This window comes from Aulostomus chinensis, chromosome 10 (genome assembly GCF_037954235.1).
Source record: "Aulostomus chinensis isolate RoL2024-O1b breed Wild chromosome 10, RoL_Achi_v1.0, whole genome shotgun sequence".
NCBI lineage: Eukaryota > Metazoa > Chordata > Actinopteri > Syngnathiformes > Aulostomidae > Aulostomus > Aulostomus chinensis.
Window position 1 is genome coordinate 28,298,888 of NC_141329.1, and position 22,641 is coordinate 28,321,528.

Here is a 22,641-nt window from a genome sequence, read left to right on the forward strand (position 1 = left end):
AGAGAGTGAAAAAGATGAGCTGGAGGAGGTGACGTAGGCCGTGTGGATGACGTCAGTCCTCTGTGTTTCGGGGTGTGTTTGTTTGTGAGAGGAAGCGGCTGGTTGGATGTTGGGCGGGTCTGAGGGAGAAAACCCGCCGCTGCCGCCGCTGCTGCTGTCCAGACAAAAGCAAGAGCAGAAGGACGGAGAGACACGGGAGGACAGACGGACCCACGGAGGACACACCGCCGCACACACACGGGGTTTCAGCCGGGAGGATGGGCTGGCGGAGCCGCCGTCGGTAGCGCTGTTTTCGGGGACGGAGCTCCAGGATGAGCGTAGCGCTGCAGGACCTCCGGAACACCGTGAGTATACACACACACACACACACACACACACACACACTGCAGTTGCCGACTGATCACCTGCCAATCATGATTGAACAGTATGACGTCACAAACATCAGAGAGGCGTAGTTTTTTTATCAAAACAAATTTTGGTTTAAGTGAACAAGACACAGTAACCTCTCCTCCTCCTCCTCCTCTTCCTCTTCCTCTTCCTCCTCCTCCTCCTCATCATCAGCTGGTAACTATTGATGATCCCTCTGATCAGCTGGCTCATCAATAACAGGTCACGTGACACACTGAAGGGTTAAATGATGTCACCGTTGATCAGCCCACAGAAGTCTCAGACGCTGACCACACCACCGGAGCCCAAGACCCAACCGACCTGGACGATGGTGATGGCCGTCTGCAGAGACGAGCGCCGCCACCATGTCATGCAGCCGTTATGATGTCACTAATAACTGTTACATTATCCGTTACGAGGCGCCGCCTTCCTCCCACCGTCGTCATCCAGGTTCCACCGAAAAAGAACCTCAAGAGCGTTTTATACTTCCTTGCTGGTCTCTGTCCCGGTCTAAAAGCTGGTCCTCATGCTGGTCCTCAGGCTGGTCCCCGTGCCGGTCCTCAAGCTGGTCCCCATGCCGGTCCCCATGCTGGTCCTCATGCTGGTCCTCAGGCTGGTCCTCATGCTGGTCCCCAAGCGGTCCTCAGGCTGGTCCTCATGCTGGTCTCCGTGCCAGTCCTCAGGCTGTTCCTGTGCCAGTCTTCAGGCTGGTCCCATGCCGGTCCTCAGGCTGGTCCTGTGCCAGTCCTCAGGCTGGTCCCCGTGCCGTTCCACAGGCTGGTCCCCGTGCCGTTCCACAGGCTGGTCCCCGTGCCGTTCCTTAGGCTGGTCCCCGTGCCGTTCCACAGGCTGGTCCCCGTGCCGTTCCTCAGGCTGGTCCCCGTGCCGTTCCACAGGCTGGTCCCCGTGCCGTTCCTCAGGCTGGTCCCCGTGCCGTTCTTCAGACTGGTCCCCGTGCGGTTCCACAGGCTGGTCCCCGTGCCGGTCCTCCTGCCCCGCTGTCAGGACTCCTACTTTTACGTTGTCGTTGTTTTTGAATTAATCAAAGAAGCCGTGAACTGAGATGCATTTGACAGTTTTGATATTTACAAACCTCTTCCATTCGTGTTCCGTGATGTTCTGGTGAAGGATCAGAAACGTTATCAGGTGATCAGACACGCGGCGACCCACAGGAGCCCCAGTCCACGCATGAACAATCAATGAAACAAAAGGATTTCAAACGCTGCTTTCAGTTTCACGTAGATGGATTCTCACAAACTCATTACTGAGCTGAGGAGGAAGAAGTTTGTTTCCTGGAAGACATGGCCCCACCTAGAGGAAGTCGTTTCGGAACCAGCTGATCCACATTTCTGAAGATTGCCAGACAAGTCAAGCTCAGGGCCGAGCGCCGCCCATCCAGCCTCTAATCAGATCTCCTCTCTTGTCTCAGTCTCTTAGCATTAGCCATTAGCATCAGAGTGTTGATATGTACTTTTCCCACCACACACACTCGGGTACACACACACACACACACACACACAGAGTTAAAAACCGCTGATTGATCTGGTTCTTGTTGCCAGGGGTTTTTGAGGGTTGGTGTGTCACCTGTGAGGTCACAGCTGCCGGAAAGAAGTGGCAGCCCTCAAAACATTACCGGAGGTTTGTGCGCTGTGAGGCAGAGGGCAGCCTGGAGGACAGTGGTGGCGCTTCCATGGTTACGGTTTCATAATGTGTGCTTGAGTCCTTTTTCCTTTCAAACGCACAACCACAGATTGATGTTGTAGCGCCGCTGCTTAACAGACGGGTGGAAGACTGAGGAGGCGTGGAAGTTAATGTCAGACGGCCAGGGCTGGCTTTCCTCCTGGTGGACCGGTGGAGGAGGCCGGCCAAAGAGAAATTACCGCGTTCTCTTACAGGGTAATGTGACCCCAACCTGAACTCTGATGGAAGCAGTGACCAGATGTTTGGGTTTTTTGGGTGAGGAAAATGAGTTTTCATGATTTACAACGTTTTCCCAATTTAGAGCTCGTCAGTGTTTATAGTGTAGTCAGCAGGACATCACGGAGCGAAGGCCAGGGGTCAGCGGCTCTGTGAGTGTGTCGTATAAACGGCGGTCGTTGACTCCCTCAGAGCTGACAGAGGCCCCCCCCCCCCATGCACACACACACAAACACACACACACACACAGTGTTTGCGTGCGTCATCAATTAAAGAGACAGAGAGACAAACAGAGAGAGAGAGAGAGGGGCGTCCGTGTTTGTTGTGATGTTATCAAGTTGAAACAGGAAGTGGACACGAGGGGTTGCGTAACATGATCAGGACGTGGACATGATGTCCACTGACAAGTGTTGGGGACTCTGGCACAAGCAGCTCAGATGCTACATGCTAACAATGAAGCTAAGGCTAGCATTAGTGGCTGCAGATCTGAACTGCAGTGGTTTCCATGGTTACTAGATGCAGAGGACTGATTCTGCTGCATCTGTTAGGGTTTATAGAGAGGAAGACGGGGGGGGGGCAGGATATAAACAAGGAAATGCTAACTTAATTAGCATTAGTCTCAAGCTCTGACTGATGAGAGGTCCTTGTGTGGGACATTATGACGTCAGAGATGCTGTGACGGTTCTTCCCAGCGGGGTTCTGTTTATTGCTGTGTTTGTGTTTATGTACACGAGCGGTGCTCATTGGTGAGGCTTTATCTCTGTTTGTTTGAGGTTTGGGTGATTCGTTAATCTCAGTGTCTTTGGCGTTGGTTTATTAAAATATGATGAGCTGATATTTTTGTAAGTTCCTTCTTTGATAATTGCTACACTCTCTCCTAATAAAAAGAGGCTGAGAACAACAACAACAGTCTCTGCTCACTTGGTCCAGAATGTTCTCCTGCTAATGTCTGTGATGTCCCTGATGTCCCCGCCACTGTGTCCCTGCAGATGTCCAGCTACAAGCGAGCGACGCTGGAGGAGGAGGAAGTGTCCGATGCTCCCGCTGAGGCGGCCTCATCTCCGGACAGAGTGGAGGTCAGTGAGCACAGCGAACACTGTTTTGTCAAAACAAACTCGGTCTGGTCTCAGGAAATCTGCCTAAATCTCTGAGACTAACTGCTCCCATGTGAGGAGCCACGGGGTTCAGAGTCGAGTCCCTCAGAGAACCAGTGGAACCAGATGAGGATATCTGTCCGTCTGGCTTCTAGCTTTTATTTCAGGTTGATACAGAACCTTTCTGACTCAACTGCAATTGAAAAAAAGACCTCAGTGAGCCTCGTGTTGGCAGCAGCGCAGCAGCCTGGTGTCTTGTGTGTTTCATTAGTAGCTCATGTCTGTCTGGGCTCATACTTACTATGTTCTTGCAGCTGAGAGCGTTCAGACTCAGGTTTGTTGGTCACCGTCCTGCCGTGAATGCTGGCCAGGGTCTTGTCACGTTATAAACCGCAGCTGTTATCTTTAGCCCTCCAGCTCCTGGCTTGTTAGCCTATTAGCCTAGCTGTTGTGTCTGTAAACATTGCAGCTAGCTTGCACTACTTCCTGTGTGTCCATGGCAACCGCTCCCTGTTGTTTCTGTTTAGAATGTTTATTTCACTCTGGTCCTCGTTAGTGGGGCTGGACAATGAAAATGGTCTAGACCTTTGTACAGTGTCAAAAACTTGGTACCACCAACTGAGTCACATGTTTCTGTTCTGTGACTGGTCCTGATTTCTGAGGGGGTCCTGATGTGTTGAGTGGCCCTGGTTTATCTGTGTCTCAGGTGGGCTTCAGGAAGGGGGGTGTGGACATCCTGGGCAGAAGAACCCAGCTGGAGGTTCTGCTGTCTGTGCTGCTGCTGGTTGCCTTACTGGCGCTGCTGGCCTGCTTGCTGGTTCTGGGTCTTGGATTCAGCTCAGGTACTAATCCAACTCCAGCTGTTCCTTCTTCTTCTTCACTGTTTGACAACTCAGACTCTGTTTTTACCCCATGATACTGTGTAGGCAGTGGGCGTGGCCTTTGTCTGTCGGAGGCATGCGTGACAGTGGCCAGTCAGATGGTGGAGGCAATGGACCGTGGCGCTGACCCCTGCCAGGACTTCTATCAGTTCGCCTGCGGAGGGTGGATGAGGAAGAACCCGCTTCCTGATGGCCGATCGCGCTGGTCGACCTTCAACAGCATCTGGGAGCAGAACCAGGCCCTGCTCAAACACCTGCTGGGTGAGACGGGTGGAGACAGACGGGTGGAGAGACAGTTTTCCACTTTCATGCTGGACCTTGTGTCTTTGTCCTACATGTCAAAGACATTCAGCACTCATTGCCACGGCAGTGGCGGAACCCTGAAGCGTTTTGGTGTTTTGTCTTTTAGAGAACGGGACGTTCAATGGCAGCAGCGAGGCGGAGAGGAAGACGCAGTCCTACTACCTGTCCTGTTTGAACACCCAGAGGATCGAGGAACTGGGAGCTACGCCTCTAATCGCCCTCATTGCCAAGGTAAGCCCCCACACACCTGGTGACCGTGGCAGCCTCCTCGGGTTAGGCGCTGACCTTCTGGACTGTGTGTGCAGATCGGAGGCTGGAACATGACGGGCCCCTGGGACAAGGAGAACTTCATGGAGGTTCTGAAGGTGGTGTCTGGGCCGTACCGAGCGCAGCCGTTCTTCAGCGTGAGCGTCAGCGCTGACCCCAAAAACTCCAACAGCAATGTCATCCAGGTGACCCAGATGGACCTGGACCTGCTCCAACCAGAGCCTTTCCTGAGACTCATTGGACCTTTAGATAGTTGAGCTTTCAGCACTGAGGGTCGTCAGAGGGCCTCAGTTTAAGTCCACTATTTTAAAATGTTTGTGAACATCATGAGAACGCTTCGTTCTTTTGGTGGTCAAAGGTCAAAGTCACTCCTTGTGATGGTGGCCAAAGATTAGCAGTCAAAGAACTGAGACAAGGGAATGTGGACCGTGCAACCCTGTAGCTGTTGGTGTAGCCTGCGACCCAGCTGAAGGTCATGTGATGTGTGTGTTTCCAAGTGTGAAATCGTGTGATGGGATCAACCTCCTCTGTCCAGGTTGACCAATCAGGGCTCTTCCTGCCGTCCCGGGATTATTACCTCAACAAGACAGCCAATGAGAAGGTGAGTGGCTCCACTGGAGAAGCGTTGTGTTGACGAGTCTGCTGCTGACCTGCCGCTGCATCCAGGTGCTGCTGGCCTACCTGGACTACATGGTGGAGCTCGGGATGCTGCTGGGTGGAACCAGGACAACCACACAGCTTCAGATGCAGCAGATTCTGGACTTTGAGACGGCGCTCGCCAACATCACCGTCCCACAGGACCAGCGCCGCGACGAGGAGAAGATCTATCACAAAGTGACCATCTCTGAGCTGCAGGTGAGATGGGCGGGGCTCAATGTTCACCTGCGGCTGGACGAGAACACAACGCTGCTTTTACAAAGACAGTAGAAGTAATAAAGTAGTATCATCAGTAGGAGTATCATTTGGGCATTCAGCTGTATCGTTGGTACTTTTACTGCGATGCAGATTGTACTGCAGTCTCTGCAGTAGCTCTCCATCCTTCAGCCTGTGGCTGCAGATGCTCGTGGGGTCACCATAGCAACTGTTGCTATGAGACTGCTTCCCTTCAGGTTAGATAACAGGTTATTACATAAACACATCAGCACCCTGTACCTGCTGTCCGTCAAGACTACTGCCAGCAGAGATTTGATTTTTGAAATTACTTTATTTAAAACATATTCTATGAGACAACAAGCTGTTTACCGCCATGAACAAAGCAACAACACAGTCAAATAAATCAATAACTACGTGACATGAACGCCTCAGGAAGGAAGAGCTGGTTTTCTTGGACGGAGCCTGAACGGATCTGTGGCCTTCATTCCATGATCCTGGCTTCTACCGTCCTAACGAACGCTACTTTCACATCATCAGTATTCCTCTCCCTGCTCACGTGAATCGGCACCTTTGGTTGTCCCATGATGAAGTTCAAGACTCCATGTTTGTGTGCGTCAGACTTTTTGTATTTATCTCTGAGAATGAATGTGAGCAGAGAGAGAACCTCCCCCCTGCCTCTGAATAATCTCTGCACCAGCGAGAGCAAAGAACCAGACCCACCGTCAGAGCGCCAGTGGAACATCGTTCTCTCTTTCTCTCTCCGGACGAAAGGACAAACAGGTCAGATCTTGACGAATGGCAACAGGAACGGCCTTAACTGCTGCTGTCACCTGGAAGACTCTCAACCATAAGTCAGCTGATGTGGTTGATGTAAACCCTCCAATCAGGAACCACGCAGCTGCGACATCAGGCGTTCGTGTTCCCTGAGGATCTGTTACCCTCCTGGGAAAGTTTACTTCTTTACCAGCTTCACTTTGTTCCTGTGGACCTCATCAGAAGAGACGTTGTGAACGAGACCCACATTCTCCTCCTCCAACATACCAATACGCCTTTGATTATTGATCGTTACCATGGTATCACCTGCATTTTAACAGGTAACAGAGAAGCGTTTCAGCTCTGCCTCCTGTCAGGGTTCTGGTTCTATGATAAACTGGGTCGTATTTCTAGAGAGGAGCGCAGTTCTGTCTGTCCAACGGGGGCTGAATGCCGTCTCTCCTGATCAGACCACTGCAGGTGTTGGTGTTCAACCTGATCAAAACCCTTTTCCTAGTCTACGGAATCAAGACCAGCACCCACACCCAATGAGCCAGCGATGTCCACAACATGCTAAGTGCTGTCATCACTTACTAACCTGCTGGTAACTGAAGGTCTGGTCAACGTGGACCCCTGACTCATCACCTCTCTGAGTCAGGAGGCTGAAACAGTCGACCGGGTCTTAATGCCTCCGCACAGCAGTAACGCCTCCACTTCTTTAGATCCTGTAGAACTCGCTGTTTTGGCAGCAAGGGGATCCCTGCCCTCCTGCAGCTCAGCGCTACATGTCCTTGATGCAGACACAGGTCAACAAAATTTAGAACTCGTGCAAAGGATCCATGTGAGCTATCTTCCTCTGGCCCTGAACTGAAGGGCCGTCTATGTGGGACGTGTTCAGAAAGCGTGAGTGGACCAGAACACCCTGAGCTGCATCCTCCTGAGACTCCAGGACTTCGATGTGCTCTTGATTTGCCTTGGAATCCACTTCCCTCTTGAGGTCTTGAAGAGACCTGGTCATGGGTTTAGGGAGATTTATAGGTTTATTGTACATGTCTGCCTTCGTCTCCTGCACTAACACCAACACTCCAGACTGCTGCACACCAGGCTGTGGTGGGTCAGTGGGGCCAGGCTGTGCTGGGTCAGTGAGGCCAGGCCTGCTCAGCCTGACCAGGTCCGTCTGTTCACAGTGTTGCCATGAGCAACACGGTTGTTTAATGGCAGAGTTCTTGATTTAATGTTCTTTGGTTGGAAAATGTAATGAAGCTCATTTCCTCTGTGGGCTGGAGAAGATTGACAATTAGATTTTCTCAGCAGACCCCCACCCCCCAACTCTAGTCTGTCAGTGACCTCCTGTCTTTCTTCCTAACTATCACCATTATCATCACCATTAGGAAAGGAAGTCCCACAGGGTTGTCAAAATAAAAGAGGTCTTTGTGTCTCCTGTTGTGCCCCCAGCTGCTGGCTCCGGCAGTGGACTGGCTGGACTACCTGTCGTCCTCTCTGTCCCCCCTGGAGCTGAATGACACAGAACCTGTTGTCCTCTATGCCAGAGAATACCTGCAACAGGTGTCTGAGCTCATCAACAAGACGGACCGCAGGTGTGACACACACACACACACACACACACACACACACACACACACACACACACACACACACACACACACACACACTTACATATAGAAGCATACTTGAATGCGGATACACACATATATGTACACAAAACTATTTATATATATATATATATATATATATATATATATATATATATATATATATATATATATATGCACCAATGTATGTACATTTATACTTACATGTACCCATTTAAACACATATACACACGTACACAGACACATATACAAACACACACTGGAAACATAAACCTTTGTGCACTCCAGTAAACTGTTACTGACTCTCTGCTGACCTCTGCTGCTGACTGGTGTTGTACTCCAGTTTACTTCACTGTACTTCAGTGCACCACCCTTTGGTGTGTACTGCAGTTTCCTTTAATGTACTACATTTTACTCCGGTGTACTGTACTGAACCCTGGATTACTGCAGCATCTGGTTCCTCTGTCTCCCCTCAGCCTCTTGAACAACTACATGATGTGGACATTGGTTCAGAAGAGTGTTGTCACTCTGGACCAACGCTTTGAGAACGCTCAGGACAAACTGCTGGAGAGTCTTTACGGGACAAAGAAGGTACTGTTACCTTGGATACTGCTGTTGCTGTAGATTCTGTCCGTGTAACTGGTTATGATGGGCTGTAACTGGTCATGTTGCAGTCCTGCACGCCACGCTGGCAGACGTGTATTGGTAACACCGACGACACGCTGGGCTTCGCTCTTGGTGCGCTCTTTGTCAAGGCGACCTTTGACAAACACAGCAAAGAGATCGTGAGTCACTGGGGGTCATATTTGACTGACGGGCACCGGGAGACAGGTGATCTGCTTCATCACCTGTCCTTCTTTGTCTCAGGCTGAAGACATGATCAACGAGATTCGCTCAGCGTTCAAGGGAGCGCTGGAGCAACTGAGCTGGATGGACGATCAGACAAAACAAGCTGCGAAAGAAAAGGTAGACAGACAGACAGACAGGCAGGTAGTAATAGACAAGTAGACAGACAGATAGACAGACAGGTAGTAATAGACAGATAGACAGACAGGTAGTAATAGACAGGTAGACAGACAGACAGCTCTGGGTCTAACTGTGCTCATTGTGTCATCAGGCAGATGCCATTTACGATATGATCGGTTTCCCAGAATTCATCCTGGACCCCAAAGAGCTTGATGATGTCTATGACGGGGTGAGTGACAGCTGTCAATCATTCACCATCCACCAGGAGAGACAGACAGGTTGACTGTGTCATCTGTTCTGTTTCAGTACGACGTGTCGGACGACAGCTTCTTCCAGAACATGTTAAACTTCTACAACTTCTCATCCAGAGTGATGGCAGACCAGCTGAGGAAGACCCCCAACAAAGACCAGTAACACACACACCAGTAACACACATCACTAACACACACACCCTTATCACACACCAGTAACACACACACATCACTAACACACACACCAGTGACACACATCACTAACACACACACCCTTATCACACACCAGTAACACACACACACACCAGTAACACACATCACTAACACACACACCAGTGACACACATCACTAACAGACACACCCTTATCATACACCAGTAACACACACACCAGTAACACACATCACTAACACACACACCAGTAACACACATCACTAACATACACGTCCCCTTATCACACACCAGTAACACACATCACTAACACACACACACCCTTATCACACACCAGTAACACATATCACTAACACACACACCCTTATCGCACACCAGTAACACACATCACTAACACACACACCAGTAACATACATCATTAACACACACACACCCTTATCACACACCAGTAACACACATCACTAACACACACACACACCCTTATCACACACCAGTAACACACATCTCTAACACACACACACCCTTATCACACACCAGTAACATACACACCAGGAACACACATCACTAACAAACACACCAGTAACACACATCACTAACACACACCAGTAACACATATCACTAAGACACACACCCTTATCACACACCAGTAACATAAACACCAGTAACACACATCACTAACAAACACACCAGTAACACACATCACTAACACACACCACTAACACACATCACAAACACACACACCTTTATCACACACCAGTAACACACACACACCAGTAACACACATCACTAACACACACACACCCTCATCACACACCAGTAACACACACACCAGTAACACACATCACTAACACACACACACCCTCATCACACACCAGTAACACACACATCAGTAACACACACACTAGTAAAACACACCAGTAACACACATCACTAACACACACACCCTTATCACACACCAGTAACACGCACACCAGTAACACATATCACTAACACACACACACCCTTATCACACACCAGTAACACACACACACCAGTAACACACACACTTATCACACACCAGTAACACACACACTAGTAAAACACACTAGTAACACACACATCAGTAACACACATCAGTAACACACACCCTTATCACACACCAGTAACACACACACCAGTAACACACACACTAGTAAAACATACCGGTAACACACATCACAAACACACACCCTTATCACACAACAGTAACACGCATACTAGTAACACACACCCTTATCACACAACAGTAGCACACACACACTAGTAAAAAACACCAGTAACACACACACCAGTAACACACATCACTAACACACACCAGTAACACATCACTAACACACACACCAGTAACACACACACCAGTAACACACACCCTTATCACACAACAGTAACACACACACACTAGTAACACACATCCTTATCACACAACAGTAACACACACACTAGTAAAACACACCAGCAACACACACACCAGTAACACACATCACTAACACACACCAGTAACACACATCACTAACACACACACCTTTATCACACACCAGTAACACATACACCAGTAACACACACCCTTATCACACAACAGTAACACACACACTAGTAAAACACACCCTTATCACACAACAGTAACACACACACTAGTAAAACACACAAGTAACTCACACACCAGTAATACACATCACTAACACACATACCTTTATCACACACCAGTAACACACACACCAGTAACACATATCACTAACACACACACACCCTTGTCACACAACAGTAACACGCACACTAGTAACACACACCCTTATCACACAACAGTAACACACACACACACACTAGTAAAACACACCAGTAACACACACCAGTAACACACATCACTAACACACACACCTTTATCACACACCAGTAACACACACACCAGTAACACACACCCTTATCACACAACAGTAACACACACACTAGTAACACACACCCTTATCACACAACAGTAACACACACACTAGTAAAACACACCAGTAACACACACACCAGTAACACACATCACTAACACACACCAGTAACACACATCACTAACACACACACCTTTATCACACACCAGTAACACACACACCAGTAACACACATCACTAACACACACCAGTAACACACATCACTAACACACACACCTTTATCACACACCAGTAACACACACACCCTTATCACACAACAGTAACACACACACTAGTAACACACACCCTTATCACACAACAGTAACACACACACTAGTAAAACACACCAGTAACACACACACCAGTAATACACATCACTAACACACATACCTTTATCACACACCAGTAACACACACACCAGTAACACATATCACTAACACACACACACCCTTATCACACAACAGTAACACACACACCAGTAACACACACACTAGTAAAACATACCAGTAACACACACACACACACCAGTAACACACACACTAGTAAAACACACCAGTAACACACACATCAGTAACACACATCAGTAACACACACCAGTAACACACACACCAGTAACACACACATCAGTAACACACACCAGTAACACACACACTAGTAAAACACACCAGTAACAGACATCACTAACACACACACCCTTATCGCACACCAGTAACACACATCAGTAACACACACACCAGTAACACACATCAGTAACACACACCCTTATCACACACCAGTAACACACACACACTAGTAAAACATACCAGTAACACACACACCAGTAACACACATCACGAACACACACCCTTATCACACAACAGTAACACGCACACTAGTAAAACACACCAGTAACACACACACCAGTAACACACAAGTAACAGACTCGTAAAACATATCTGTAACACACACAAGTAAGACACATTAGTTACACATCCCTAACACACACCTCTGCAACACACACATTAGTAACGCACACCCAGAATACACACTAGTAACACAAATAAGTAACACATCTGTAACACACACACACACACACACACACTAGTGACACACACCAGTAACTCACACACACACACACACACACACACACACACACACACATCAGTAACACAAATCAGTAACACATCCTTAACACACACACCAGAAACACACTCCAGTAACACAAATTAGTAACACATCTGTAACACACACACACACACACACACACACACACACACACTAGTAACACACACCAGTCACGCGTGTCAGCAGTAATTCACATGCCTCCAGAGCCTCACTAACCCGTTCAGAATCTTTAGTAACTTTCTTGTAGTCCAGTTCTTCCCGTCAAACCTGCTGTGACATCATCGCCAGCCTGCTGGACTTTGTTGAACTAAACCAACAGTGTGCATCATGGGAAAAAAAAACGGACCCAAATGACCTTTGGTGTGTGTCAGCTGACCCAAATCATAACGACTCCATCATCTCATGTTAGGTCACGTTCCATTATGGCGCTGCCGTCCTGCGTCTCTCATTGTGTGTTTTTATCAAAAAGGAGCCTTCGTCCCAACATGGCAACCAGCATTGTTCAAAAGACAGGAAACCTGAGAGCGCTCCTTGTCTCCTTGTCTCTTCCAGGTGGAGCATGACTCCGCCCACAGTGAATGCGTACTACATGCCCACAAAAAACGGCATCGTCTTTCCTGCCGGGATCCTTCAAGCTCCGTTCTACGCTCACGACCACCCTAAGTTTGTTTGTTTACCTGCTTGTTTACCTGCTTGTTTACCTGTGTACGTGTCCATTTACCTGTTAAATTGTCGGCGTACCTGCTCATTTGTTTTATTACGTGTTTGTTTGCCCGTCAGTAACCTGGATGTAGGTCATCATTCAGAATGATCAAGGGAGTCAAGTTAGTTATGTTCTATACATTTTGATAAAAATTGAAGGAACCAAGGAAAACAAAAGGTTCCTCCGACGCAACCAATCAATTGATTAATCAAACAAATTTTATTTATGAAGCCTGAAATAAGGTAAGCAGCAGTGGCTGCCATCAGTTGTTTAGCACTCTGGGTAACGGAGTCCACTAGCCATCGTAATTGTAGCAGTCTTTTACTGGGTTGAGGTGATGTGATGGTAAGCTAACGCAAGCTAGCTAGGCCATAGTATTTCAAGCTAACAAGTGGAGCAACATGCAGGATCAGTACAACAGCTGTAAAACAGTCAGCAGGTTCTGTTAGCGCTAACAAGCTAGTGATGCAACGATGGCGGAATGAAGAACTCTTTGTGAAACAGTTGTGTTTGTTTCCAGGGCATTGAACTTTGGCGGGATCGGGGTGGTGATGGGTCACGAGCTCACGCACGCCTTTGATGACCAGGGTGAGTGTCTCGCCACGTTTAACAGGCGATGCTGAAGGTGTTGATGTAGCATTCGTGACACGTCGTCACCTTGTGAGCAGGGCGTGAGTACGATAAAGAGGGGAACCTGAGGTCGTGGTGGCGGAATTCTTCGGTGGACGCATTTCGCCAGAGGACGGAGTGCATGGTGGAGCAGTACAGCCGCTACACGGTCAACGGGGAGCACGTCAACGGAAAGCAGACGCTCGGAGAAAATATCGCTGACAACGGTGGTCTGAAGGCCGCATACCACGTAAGTACATCATACAAAACACAACCTCATCATTCAAACAAACGTGACGGCGTGTTGTTTTCTTCTTCTTCAGGCGTATCAGTCGTGGGTCCAGAAGAATGGCGACGAGCAGCAACTTCCCGCTGTCAACCTGACTAACGACCAGCTCTTCTTTGTGGGTTTTGCTCAGGTGAACTTCTACCCAGTGCCTTTAAACACACGCAGGGCGGCGAGCTTACCGGCTCGCCACCTCAGTTTCACCTCAAAGTTGCTCTGAGTTGTTTAACGTTTGCTGACGTTCATCCCGGAGTGACACTGTTCATCTCTCAAAGGTTCTGAACTGGCTACAGTCATGAGTCGATATCAGGCCCTGTTGCTATGACAACAGCACGGTGGTGTTCTCTAATAGGCCTTTGTTTTTCATTAGTTTTGTAAGTTTTTGTGAATGTTTGGTGTCATCGTTTCACCGCAGCTCGTGATAGGCCGATGATGGCGATGTCACTGCCCAGCCTGACTGCAGTCGAGGGACCAGGATGTCAAATCAAGGATTTGTCCTCTGTGTTTCAGGTGTGGTGCTCAGTTCGAACACCAGAGAGCGCTCATGAGGGCCTGGTGACCGACCCCCACAGCCCACCCCGCTACCGTGTCATCGGGACTCTCGCGAACTCCCCAGACTTCAGCCACCATTTTAACTGTCCTGCAGGAACGCCCATGAACACTGGGAGGCGGTGTGAGGTTTGGTAGAGTAACGCACACGTCTCTCTTGGATAGGTCAGGTGGGCGTGTCAAATCGGAGACAGATCTCTCGATGAACAGCTCGTTACCAGGCTGGTTAGTGTCTTAATTAGGAGTTTTTATTAGGAGGACGTGGCAGGTGCGAATGGGAACTTGTTAATCAGTGACGATCGGACAACTTCCTGTCTGGAAACAGGACGGACACAGTGGACCTCCCAGGTTGGACTGCAGAGAGGAGATGATGACGATGCTACGTGGGAAGACGTTGCTGATCAGAATTTCTGCTTTATTGATTATTATTGATAGGCTTTGGTGTGTGTGTGTGTGTGTGTGTGTGTGTGTGTGTGTGTGTGTGAGAGTGCGTGTGTGTGTGTGTGTGTGCGTGTGTCTGGTTCTTAATGGAAGAGCTCTGTAACGTCTCTCTTTGATGATATCACTGTGATAACCTGATACAGAAGTGAACTGTTACATCATCCTTCATGGTCGTGAGTGTCCGTCTCTTACTTCCTGTGATTCTGAGAGTTTTCATCTGCTGGTCGTCAGGGTCCCTGAAGTCCTGCGTTTTATGTCCTTTATGTTCCTCAGAAGTCAGATGTTCTTCATGATTCAGGGTCCTCAGAAGGAAACGCCGGCCATTGAAGATTAGCTTTTTGTGTTTGACGACGTGTTTGTCACCTTTTTATAGGATTTAATCGCTCTAGGAAACGTTGTAAACTGTCGACCACTCGAGTTCCGGATTCTCTTAATATCAAAGTTGCGACTGCAGTTTTATTCAAGTGTCACAGGGTTTTGCTAACATCACTTATGCTAATGTCAACCGGCTAAGATGTCATTTGTGTCAGTTAACAAAGATAGAACCGTCATCTAATTTTGAGGAACGTTAGTGTTTTCAAACCAGAACAATTAAAGATAAGACCTCATCCCATTGGCTTTCACAGTCGGCGCCCCCACATGGGACATGTCTCCCTCAGACAGCAGTTAGCAGTAGGGCTAACTAGAGCACGTCAGACAGATATTTCCGTCTCCCAGCAACTGAAAATGTGTTTTCCGGAGGTAGCTAGAGATCATGTGACGGTCTGATGGCGGAATTAAGGGGGTGGAGTCAAGGTAATGAGGGGAAAAAGATGTTTATCAATAAAGATGACAAGTTACATCAGAAACGCCTCCATGATTCCATCCTGATGCCTGGAGAAGCAGCAGGAGGTTGTGTCAGATGCCTGTGTGGGGGCGGGCCTGACTGGTGGGCGGGGCTTATAAGCAGGAGTCTCACTGCAGCTGGAGGCTGAACACCAAACAGCTGATGTCCTCTGAGCTGGTGGGACGCACACAGAAGACACACACACACACACACACAGGTGAGTTTCTGTCTGTCTCTCTCTCTCTCTCCTACACACATCCACTAGAGTGTCTCCCACACACAGGTGAATTTATTTCTCTTTTACACACACACACAGGTGAGTCTCTTCTACACACACATACACAAGTGAGTCTCTTCTACACACACACCAGTCTCACACAAAAAGGCAACGAACACAATCACAGGTGAGTTTCTTTCTCACACACACACACACACACGTCTCTCAACACATACACAGGTGTGTAGTTCTACTGTAATACCTGAGCACTGTCAATGAAGTACTTGTACTTGAGTACAGATAAGAACTGTTGACTTGTTTTACTTTGGTAAATTTGAACTTTCATCAACATGGAAAGAAAGAACAGTGGCACCGAGAGTTTTGGAAACATTCAAGAACCTAACGCCCTGAGAACCTGAAGACACGCACGCATGAATAAACACTTTGTAGATTTGTCATTACGAGTGCTCTTGTTATGTGGTCATTACAAGTGTGATGCTAAATCGTGGAGTGATGATGTCATAGGTGACGATGGATCTGGTCTCACTGCGTCCACGGGATTCGCTTCACCTGTGGACCGACACTTAATGCTTCGCCGTGTGTTAGGACTTGATTCCACATGAGATGTCTGGGGGAAGACACTGAAGCAAAGCGCCACCTGGTGGAAACAGGAAGTCTGCTATAACAAACATTCCATGACATCATTAGTGTTCATCCTCTACTGCCACCTAGTGGACACAGTCTTCTGCTTCAAAGTTTCACTGTTTGATTTTTGGATTATTATTTCTGCCTATTCTGCTTTCTCTATGCTATGCTATGTGAAACACCAACAGCAGAGCGAGCGAGCGAGCGAGCTAGCCACAACCTGCACCCTAAAAACACAAGAGTTTTACAAAATCCCCTTGGGGATCACGTCTGATGACACAGGAACAGGAAGAGGTAAACGTGGCTGTCATCAGCATGTCCTGTGTCTTCATATCCGGCAGGAAGATGAAGAAGGCAGGGGGTCAAGAGGATGACAGCAACACTCTCATCACCATGGAAACCAGGACAGAAACCTACGGGAGCATCACCCTGGTAACAGATGTCTGCATCATCTGATCACTGTAACATTGTTCTGCTGAAGGAGGAAAACCTGTAACGTCTATGACATCACAACTATTTTGGACAAATTGAGTCACAGTAGGCAGACAACATGTTGAGACGTTGCTGTAGTCGCCTGAGAAGTGCAGTTCCTCAGGGATGCGTAGCGGGGTCCCAGGACTTTCTACTAAATATGATTGATGTAGTATCAGATTATATCAGCTGTCAGTCAACTCTAGAGTGATCTGGTGACTCGTGGACGGATAAGCGAGGTTAGCGTGGTTAGCTGGTCTGTGCTCAAGTCACTGTCAGAAGTCAACATCTGGAATCATGTAGAACGTCAGCAGAGGATGTCAAAAGGTTCCGATAACTGAACCCAGAGATGCATCAAAGCCCCTGTTCAGTCAAATATTGTAAGCCTTAGATTAGCTCAAACATTGGCACCATGTTGGCTTAGTTTAGCACGAACACTGAAGGTGTGTTAGCCAAGCTTAGCCTAGCTTAGCTTAGAACATAAATGCAGCGCAAGAAAGAGAAGGGTGGTAAGACGTACAACATGTATGGCCACGGCAGGACAGTATGTTATTATTCAGATATAATCGAGATAGAGGTAGCGGGAAGTAATTCCTTCAGAATTATCAATATCACTTGCAGACTACTCTTTCTCCTCGACTTCAATCATAAACTCTCAAACATGCAGTTCCTCACTCAGCTGAGTAATTTTAAAAGTTATAGTGCTCACTGTCTTACAGACCAATGATGCCATACCAGTGTGGCGGTGGCGCTGACTGGATCTGCATGCTGTGTCAAAGACTGGATACAGAGGGAAACTGTAACCTAGCGTAGCGTAGCCAGCTGTGGGGTGTCTTGGGATGGGCTATTAATGGACCTGAGTGTGTTTGTTTTTGTGTGTGTGTGTGTGTGTGTGTGTGTGTGTGTGGCAGCAGGAAACAGGAAGTGTGTGGCGAGGCGGGATGGAGTGACGGGTGATGAAACAGTAGATGATTGCTGTCAGTGTCACTTAGAACAATGAGGCATTAAAGAGCCGGAAGGCGTCTTGAGGGAGAATTCCAGGAGCAACATGAGTTCATTTGCTGAATAAATGTCCGGTGGCATGGAAACATGTTGGATCACTTTCTGCTCCTGCTTCTCTCACTTCATTTCACCTCTTTCTTTCCCAGAATGCTCCTGTTCAGCCCAGAGACAGAAACATGTTTAGTGATGGATCTACTCGCATTGGTAAGTGAAGCAATCGCTCTGCTGAGTCAATATTAGCTGAGGGAATGATAAGAGGATTCCTGAATCAACAGAGGAGAGGCTGACCTCTGACCTGTCACACCAGAGCAGGTGGTTGAAGCCCGAGTCAGTGGGTACAGAGCTGTTTATTTCAAGAAGCCTGATAGCAACATCACCTGAGTCGGTCAGATCTTCTTTGAGACGTCTTTAACAAGCTAATCAGCTAGCGTTTTAATTAGCAGAACTACAACACTGCTAGCTGCCAGCTGCTGCAGGCTATTTGCCTTCTGCAGACACAGTGAGGACATCCAGAGCTCCAATAGCAGCAGTGATGCCGTGCTAGCCGCAGACACTGACAGGGATGCTAAGCTAGGTCCCACTGTTCCTCTTGATGACATCATATCAGTGATGCTTTGATTCCTGTCTTCCTTCTGGACAGATTTCGTGTTGGTGTGGGAGGAGCCTCATTGCCCTGAGAAGGAGGAGAGCACTGGTGTCAACTCCGCCCACAGGAAGTGGAGGGACACATTTCTGAGTAAACTGAGACACTCTGGACTCCTGCAGGAGGAGGTGAGTAAAACAAACCCACCTGCTCCTGATTGGACACAAGCAGGTCTTCCGTCAAGCAATCTGAGGACATTGCAGACAAACGTTATCGTCTCTCTTCTTTCCTGTTGGACATGTGGCGGTCCAGTGACGCACTCCTTATTTCTGTCTTTGTGTCCAGAGAGTCGTCGTCCATCTGAAGACGAGGGTCTGTTTCGTCCTTCTCAGTGCTCCGTGGAACGTCCTCTGTTACTACGCAGAGGAGATCAGCCTGAGAGTCCCACTGCAGGTAGGGACTCAGGACAGACAGAGGACAGATGGTCCAAAATGTTGGTCAACCTCTAAAGAATGAAAGGGACCTCATAAAAGAGGACAAGGAAGAGGCCTGTCAGTCTCCGGTCCAATGAGTTATCGCGCCACCTGGCAGAAACAGGGAATCATACTGACGTGCTCCTCCTAGCGGGTCGACCAGATGATGACAGGTGGGACCAGAACCACTTTTAGAACCTTATGGTGCTTTCCTGTGGAGACGACAGGACTGTGTTTGACGATGACCACCATTTGACCTCAAACAGACGTAATCTGAGCTTGAGTCCCTCAAAAAAGACTGAGAGGTTCTCATCGGGTTCTCGTCAAGTTGTCCTCAAACACTCATCGAATTGTTTCAAGTTGTCCTCGGGTTCTCATTAGGTCTGATCTCTCATCAGTTTGTCCTCAGGTTCTGTTTGGTTGTCCTAAAGCACTCATTATGTTCTCATCAGGCTGTCCTCAGTTGTCATCGGGTTCTCATCAGGGTTTCGTCTTCGTCCCGCAGGTCGTCACCGCTGCAAACACCAACTGGTCTGCTCAGATGCTGCAGTATCTGTCTGTCCCCAACCCTCTGATGCAGGACGTCCCCAACCCCCCGCCTGACTTCTACACCTGCCAGTTCAGGAGCAACAAGCTGCAGAGGTTCCGCTTTTATTGAGCTCCGTCACATCTTGTTGGAGCTTCCCGTCGCCTTCCTCTGGTGTCTGTTTGATTCGATGGTTTTACCAGCTTCTTGTCTGCAGGTTTTTGGGCAGTGACAACAGAGAGACATTCTTCAAGACAACTCAGAGACATCAGGTGGTGAGTTCGGCTCCACGTCCTCACATCGTAATGCTCCAGTGTTTCAAACCGATCTTTGAATATGAGAAATAATGAAAGAGCATTTTCACTAAACACCCTGAGGAGATTAAAACTTCACTCTCCGAACCATCAACTGAGAGTTAAACGTCTTCACCTAAAACACCGAGGAGGAAGCGTCCAGCTACACTGCGTCCACGACGAGACAAACGGCCACCAAGTCGGTTTCAGTCGTTGCTGCTGCTGACCTCTTTGTCCTTTTTCTCCTTTATGTCATCAAATAAAAGCTGGAAAACGTCAAGGAGAGGAAGTCCAGAAGAAACCAGAGCAGAGAACTGCTCCCGTGTACAAAGTATTGTCTCTCATTTTTCAGGAGAAGAACATCGGAAAGTAAAACCCTGTTGTGAAGAGACACGAGAGACATAAATTTCACATTTAATTGATGGGATTGTAGAATCTGTTGGTCATCTTCCTCCTTCGTGTTGATTTCACCAGAAACTTCAATATTTTTCTCTCATATTCCTTGTAGAAAACTTGTTTTTATCCCCGTTTAGTCTGACAGGAAGTCAAGCCCTGATGGCTATTTGCAGCTCCTCCCCCTCACGTTTGTTGTCTTGGTCTTGCAACTGTCAAGTTTCAAAGCTTTTCTGGGAATATTCACGGATGCTTCTGATTGGCTGATTGGCTCCAGGATGCTTCAGTCAGCAGACGGATGTGACTCCACCTTCTTGCCAAACACTTACCCTCTCTCTCTCTCTCTCTCTCTCTCTCTCTCTCTCTCACACACACACACACACACACACACACACACACACAAATATTTGAGTATTTCAGCACACTTGAAGTGTAGTGAGTGATTTTACTGACAGGAAACGAAGCGATGAGGATGCTTCTGCTCCTGTTTATTACAAACAAACAAACCAGAGCAGTCACTTGGTATTTCTGTGTTTGGGTTTTGTCTCCGGTCCAGATTTCAGGTGCGATGTGTTAATGTGACGGGCGCAGATGTTACACAGGAGAAGCATTCTGATATTCCACTCTCAGCTGCTGTAAAATGTCTAACACTAAAGATTTTCATTTATCGAATCATCAGTGTTGAGGCGTTATTCTTCAACATGGAAGTTCTGACAATATTCCATTAGGGGGAGACATTTCTCATTTTTGTTAAATTGGTCAAATATACACTTTCCTTTCGAACTCAAATTATCGATGGTATTTTTTTGAAGTAAGAATATGTGTGTGTGTGTGTGTGTGTGTGTGTGTGTGTGTGTGTGTGTGTGTGTGTTTTGCAGTTGGTTAAGAGAATGAAAAAGAAAGTGTGAATAAAATTATTATATATAAACAAAGGTTATACAAAAGCAACTTTGAGCATGTCGATGAACCAAGGTGGTCCCAGTCTGCAGCCTTGAGGGACCCCAAGTTTCACACTTGTGTAAATGCCAGCCAACATAGTTGTGCCTCATTAGCTTAGCTTAGCATACAACCTGCTAGCTTGTTCAGGCTAGCAGCAGGACAAGTTTCAGTGACTGTGTTCTGTCCTCAGCTGTACGAGATCTTGGCCAGGACTCCTTATGGCTCCGTGGCAAAGGGCGAGGTGGGAGTTGACCGGCTGTTGAGTGAGCAGGTCTTCACTGCTGCCTACCCCCTGCATGAAGTGAGTTTCTGACCCCCAAAAAAGACGAAAACAGTTAAAAACAGACCACCGCTGCTGACGTGTGTGATGGTGATAGAACTGTTATCTCTCTAAAACATGGACATGTGACATCTGGCAAAACTGTTCCTCCGGCAGGGTGGATTCAAGGTGCCGGTGCCCCTGGTGGCCCCCCAGTCTTTGAGACTCCGACAGATCCTGTATGCATATTGGGCCCAGTGGACCTGCTGGAGGCGGTACCAACCACTAGACCACATCAGGGAGTACTTTGGAGAGAAGATTGCGATTTACTTTGCCTGGCTTGGTAACTATGGCAACAATGCTCATTATTAATCACTGTTCCAAGCTTCCATGACAACATGTTTCCATGTGTAGTTGGTCACTAACCTCCTGTCTCCTTGGTCACTAACCTCCTGTCTCCTTGGTAACTGACCTCGTGTCTCCTTGGTAACTGACCTCGTGTCTCCTTGGTAACTGACCTCCCGTCTGTGTGGCTGATGTCTGAAGGATTCTACACAGGCTGGTTGCTGCCAGCCTCCCTTGTGGGGACACTGATCTTCCTGGCTGGTTTGTGGTTGATGGCCACTGACATTCCAGCGTGAGTGAACTTAATTGGTGTCATCAGTTTCTCAGTTGTTGCCCACAATACATTGATACACTGTGTGTGTGTGTGTGTGTGTGTGTGTGTGTGTGTGTGTGTGTGTGTGTGTGTGTGTGTGTGTGTAGGAAGGAGCTGTGTAACAGTGGGAGCACCTTCATCATGTGTCCTCTTTGCAACATCTGCTCCCACTGGAACTACTCCAGCATTTGTGTCACCTACAAGGTAATTGTGTCTCTGTCTGTCCCTCTCGGTATCTGTCTGTCTCTCTGACCACCTGT

At 48.0% G+C, this 22,641-nt stretch overlaps 2 protein-coding genes across 3 annotated transcripts in view; both read left to right on the forward strand.

Moving 5' to 3' along the window:
• The first annotated feature begins 82 nt into the window (after positions 1 to 82).
• ece2b (endothelin converting enzyme 2b) lies at positions 83 to 15,923 on the forward strand. The gene is made up of 19 exons (XM_086216857.1): positions 83 to 344; positions 3,294 to 3,380; positions 4,105 to 4,240; positions 4,325 to 4,540; positions 4,689 to 4,813; positions 4,888 to 5,034; positions 5,385 to 5,450; positions 5,516 to 5,704; positions 7,931 to 8,073; positions 8,565 to 8,679; positions 8,763 to 8,873; positions 8,956 to 9,054; positions 9,206 to 9,283; positions 9,361 to 9,464; positions 13,061 to 13,171; positions 13,732 to 13,799; positions 13,880 to 14,070; positions 14,144 to 14,239; positions 14,617 to 15,923. Exons 1-19 carry the CDS (start codon positions 312 to 314, stop codon positions 14,791 to 14,793), a joined length of 2,292 nt encoding a protein of 763 aa, XP_086072983.1. The 5' UTR covers positions 83 to 311; the 3' UTR covers positions 14,794 to 15,923.
• Positions 15,924 to 17,083: 1,160 nt separating this feature from the next.
• The window catches only part of ano7 (anoctamin 7), a 12,466-nt gene continuing 6,908 nt past the window's right edge, over positions 17,084 to 22,641 (forward strand). For both annotated transcript variants that reach the window (XM_086216863.1, XM_086216864.1), the window contains exons 1-10: positions 17,084 to 17,216; positions 18,404 to 18,461; positions 18,898 to 19,028; positions 19,186 to 19,293; positions 19,819 to 19,955; positions 20,057 to 20,114; positions 21,655 to 21,765; positions 21,901 to 22,066; positions 22,270 to 22,360; positions 22,489 to 22,585. In XM_086216863.1, coding sequence (XP_086072989.1) covers positions 17,100 to 17,216; positions 18,404 to 18,461; positions 18,898 to 19,028; positions 19,186 to 19,293; positions 19,819 to 19,955; positions 20,057 to 20,114; positions 21,655 to 21,765; positions 21,901 to 22,066; positions 22,270 to 22,360; positions 22,489 to 22,585 — 1,074 coding nt within the window. In that variant the 5' untranslated portion in view covers positions 17,084 to 17,099. The remainder of the gene's footprint in view (positions 17,217 to 18,403; positions 18,462 to 18,897; positions 19,029 to 19,185; positions 19,294 to 19,818; positions 19,956 to 20,056; positions 20,115 to 21,654; positions 21,766 to 21,900; positions 22,067 to 22,269; positions 22,361 to 22,488; positions 22,586 to 22,641) is intronic.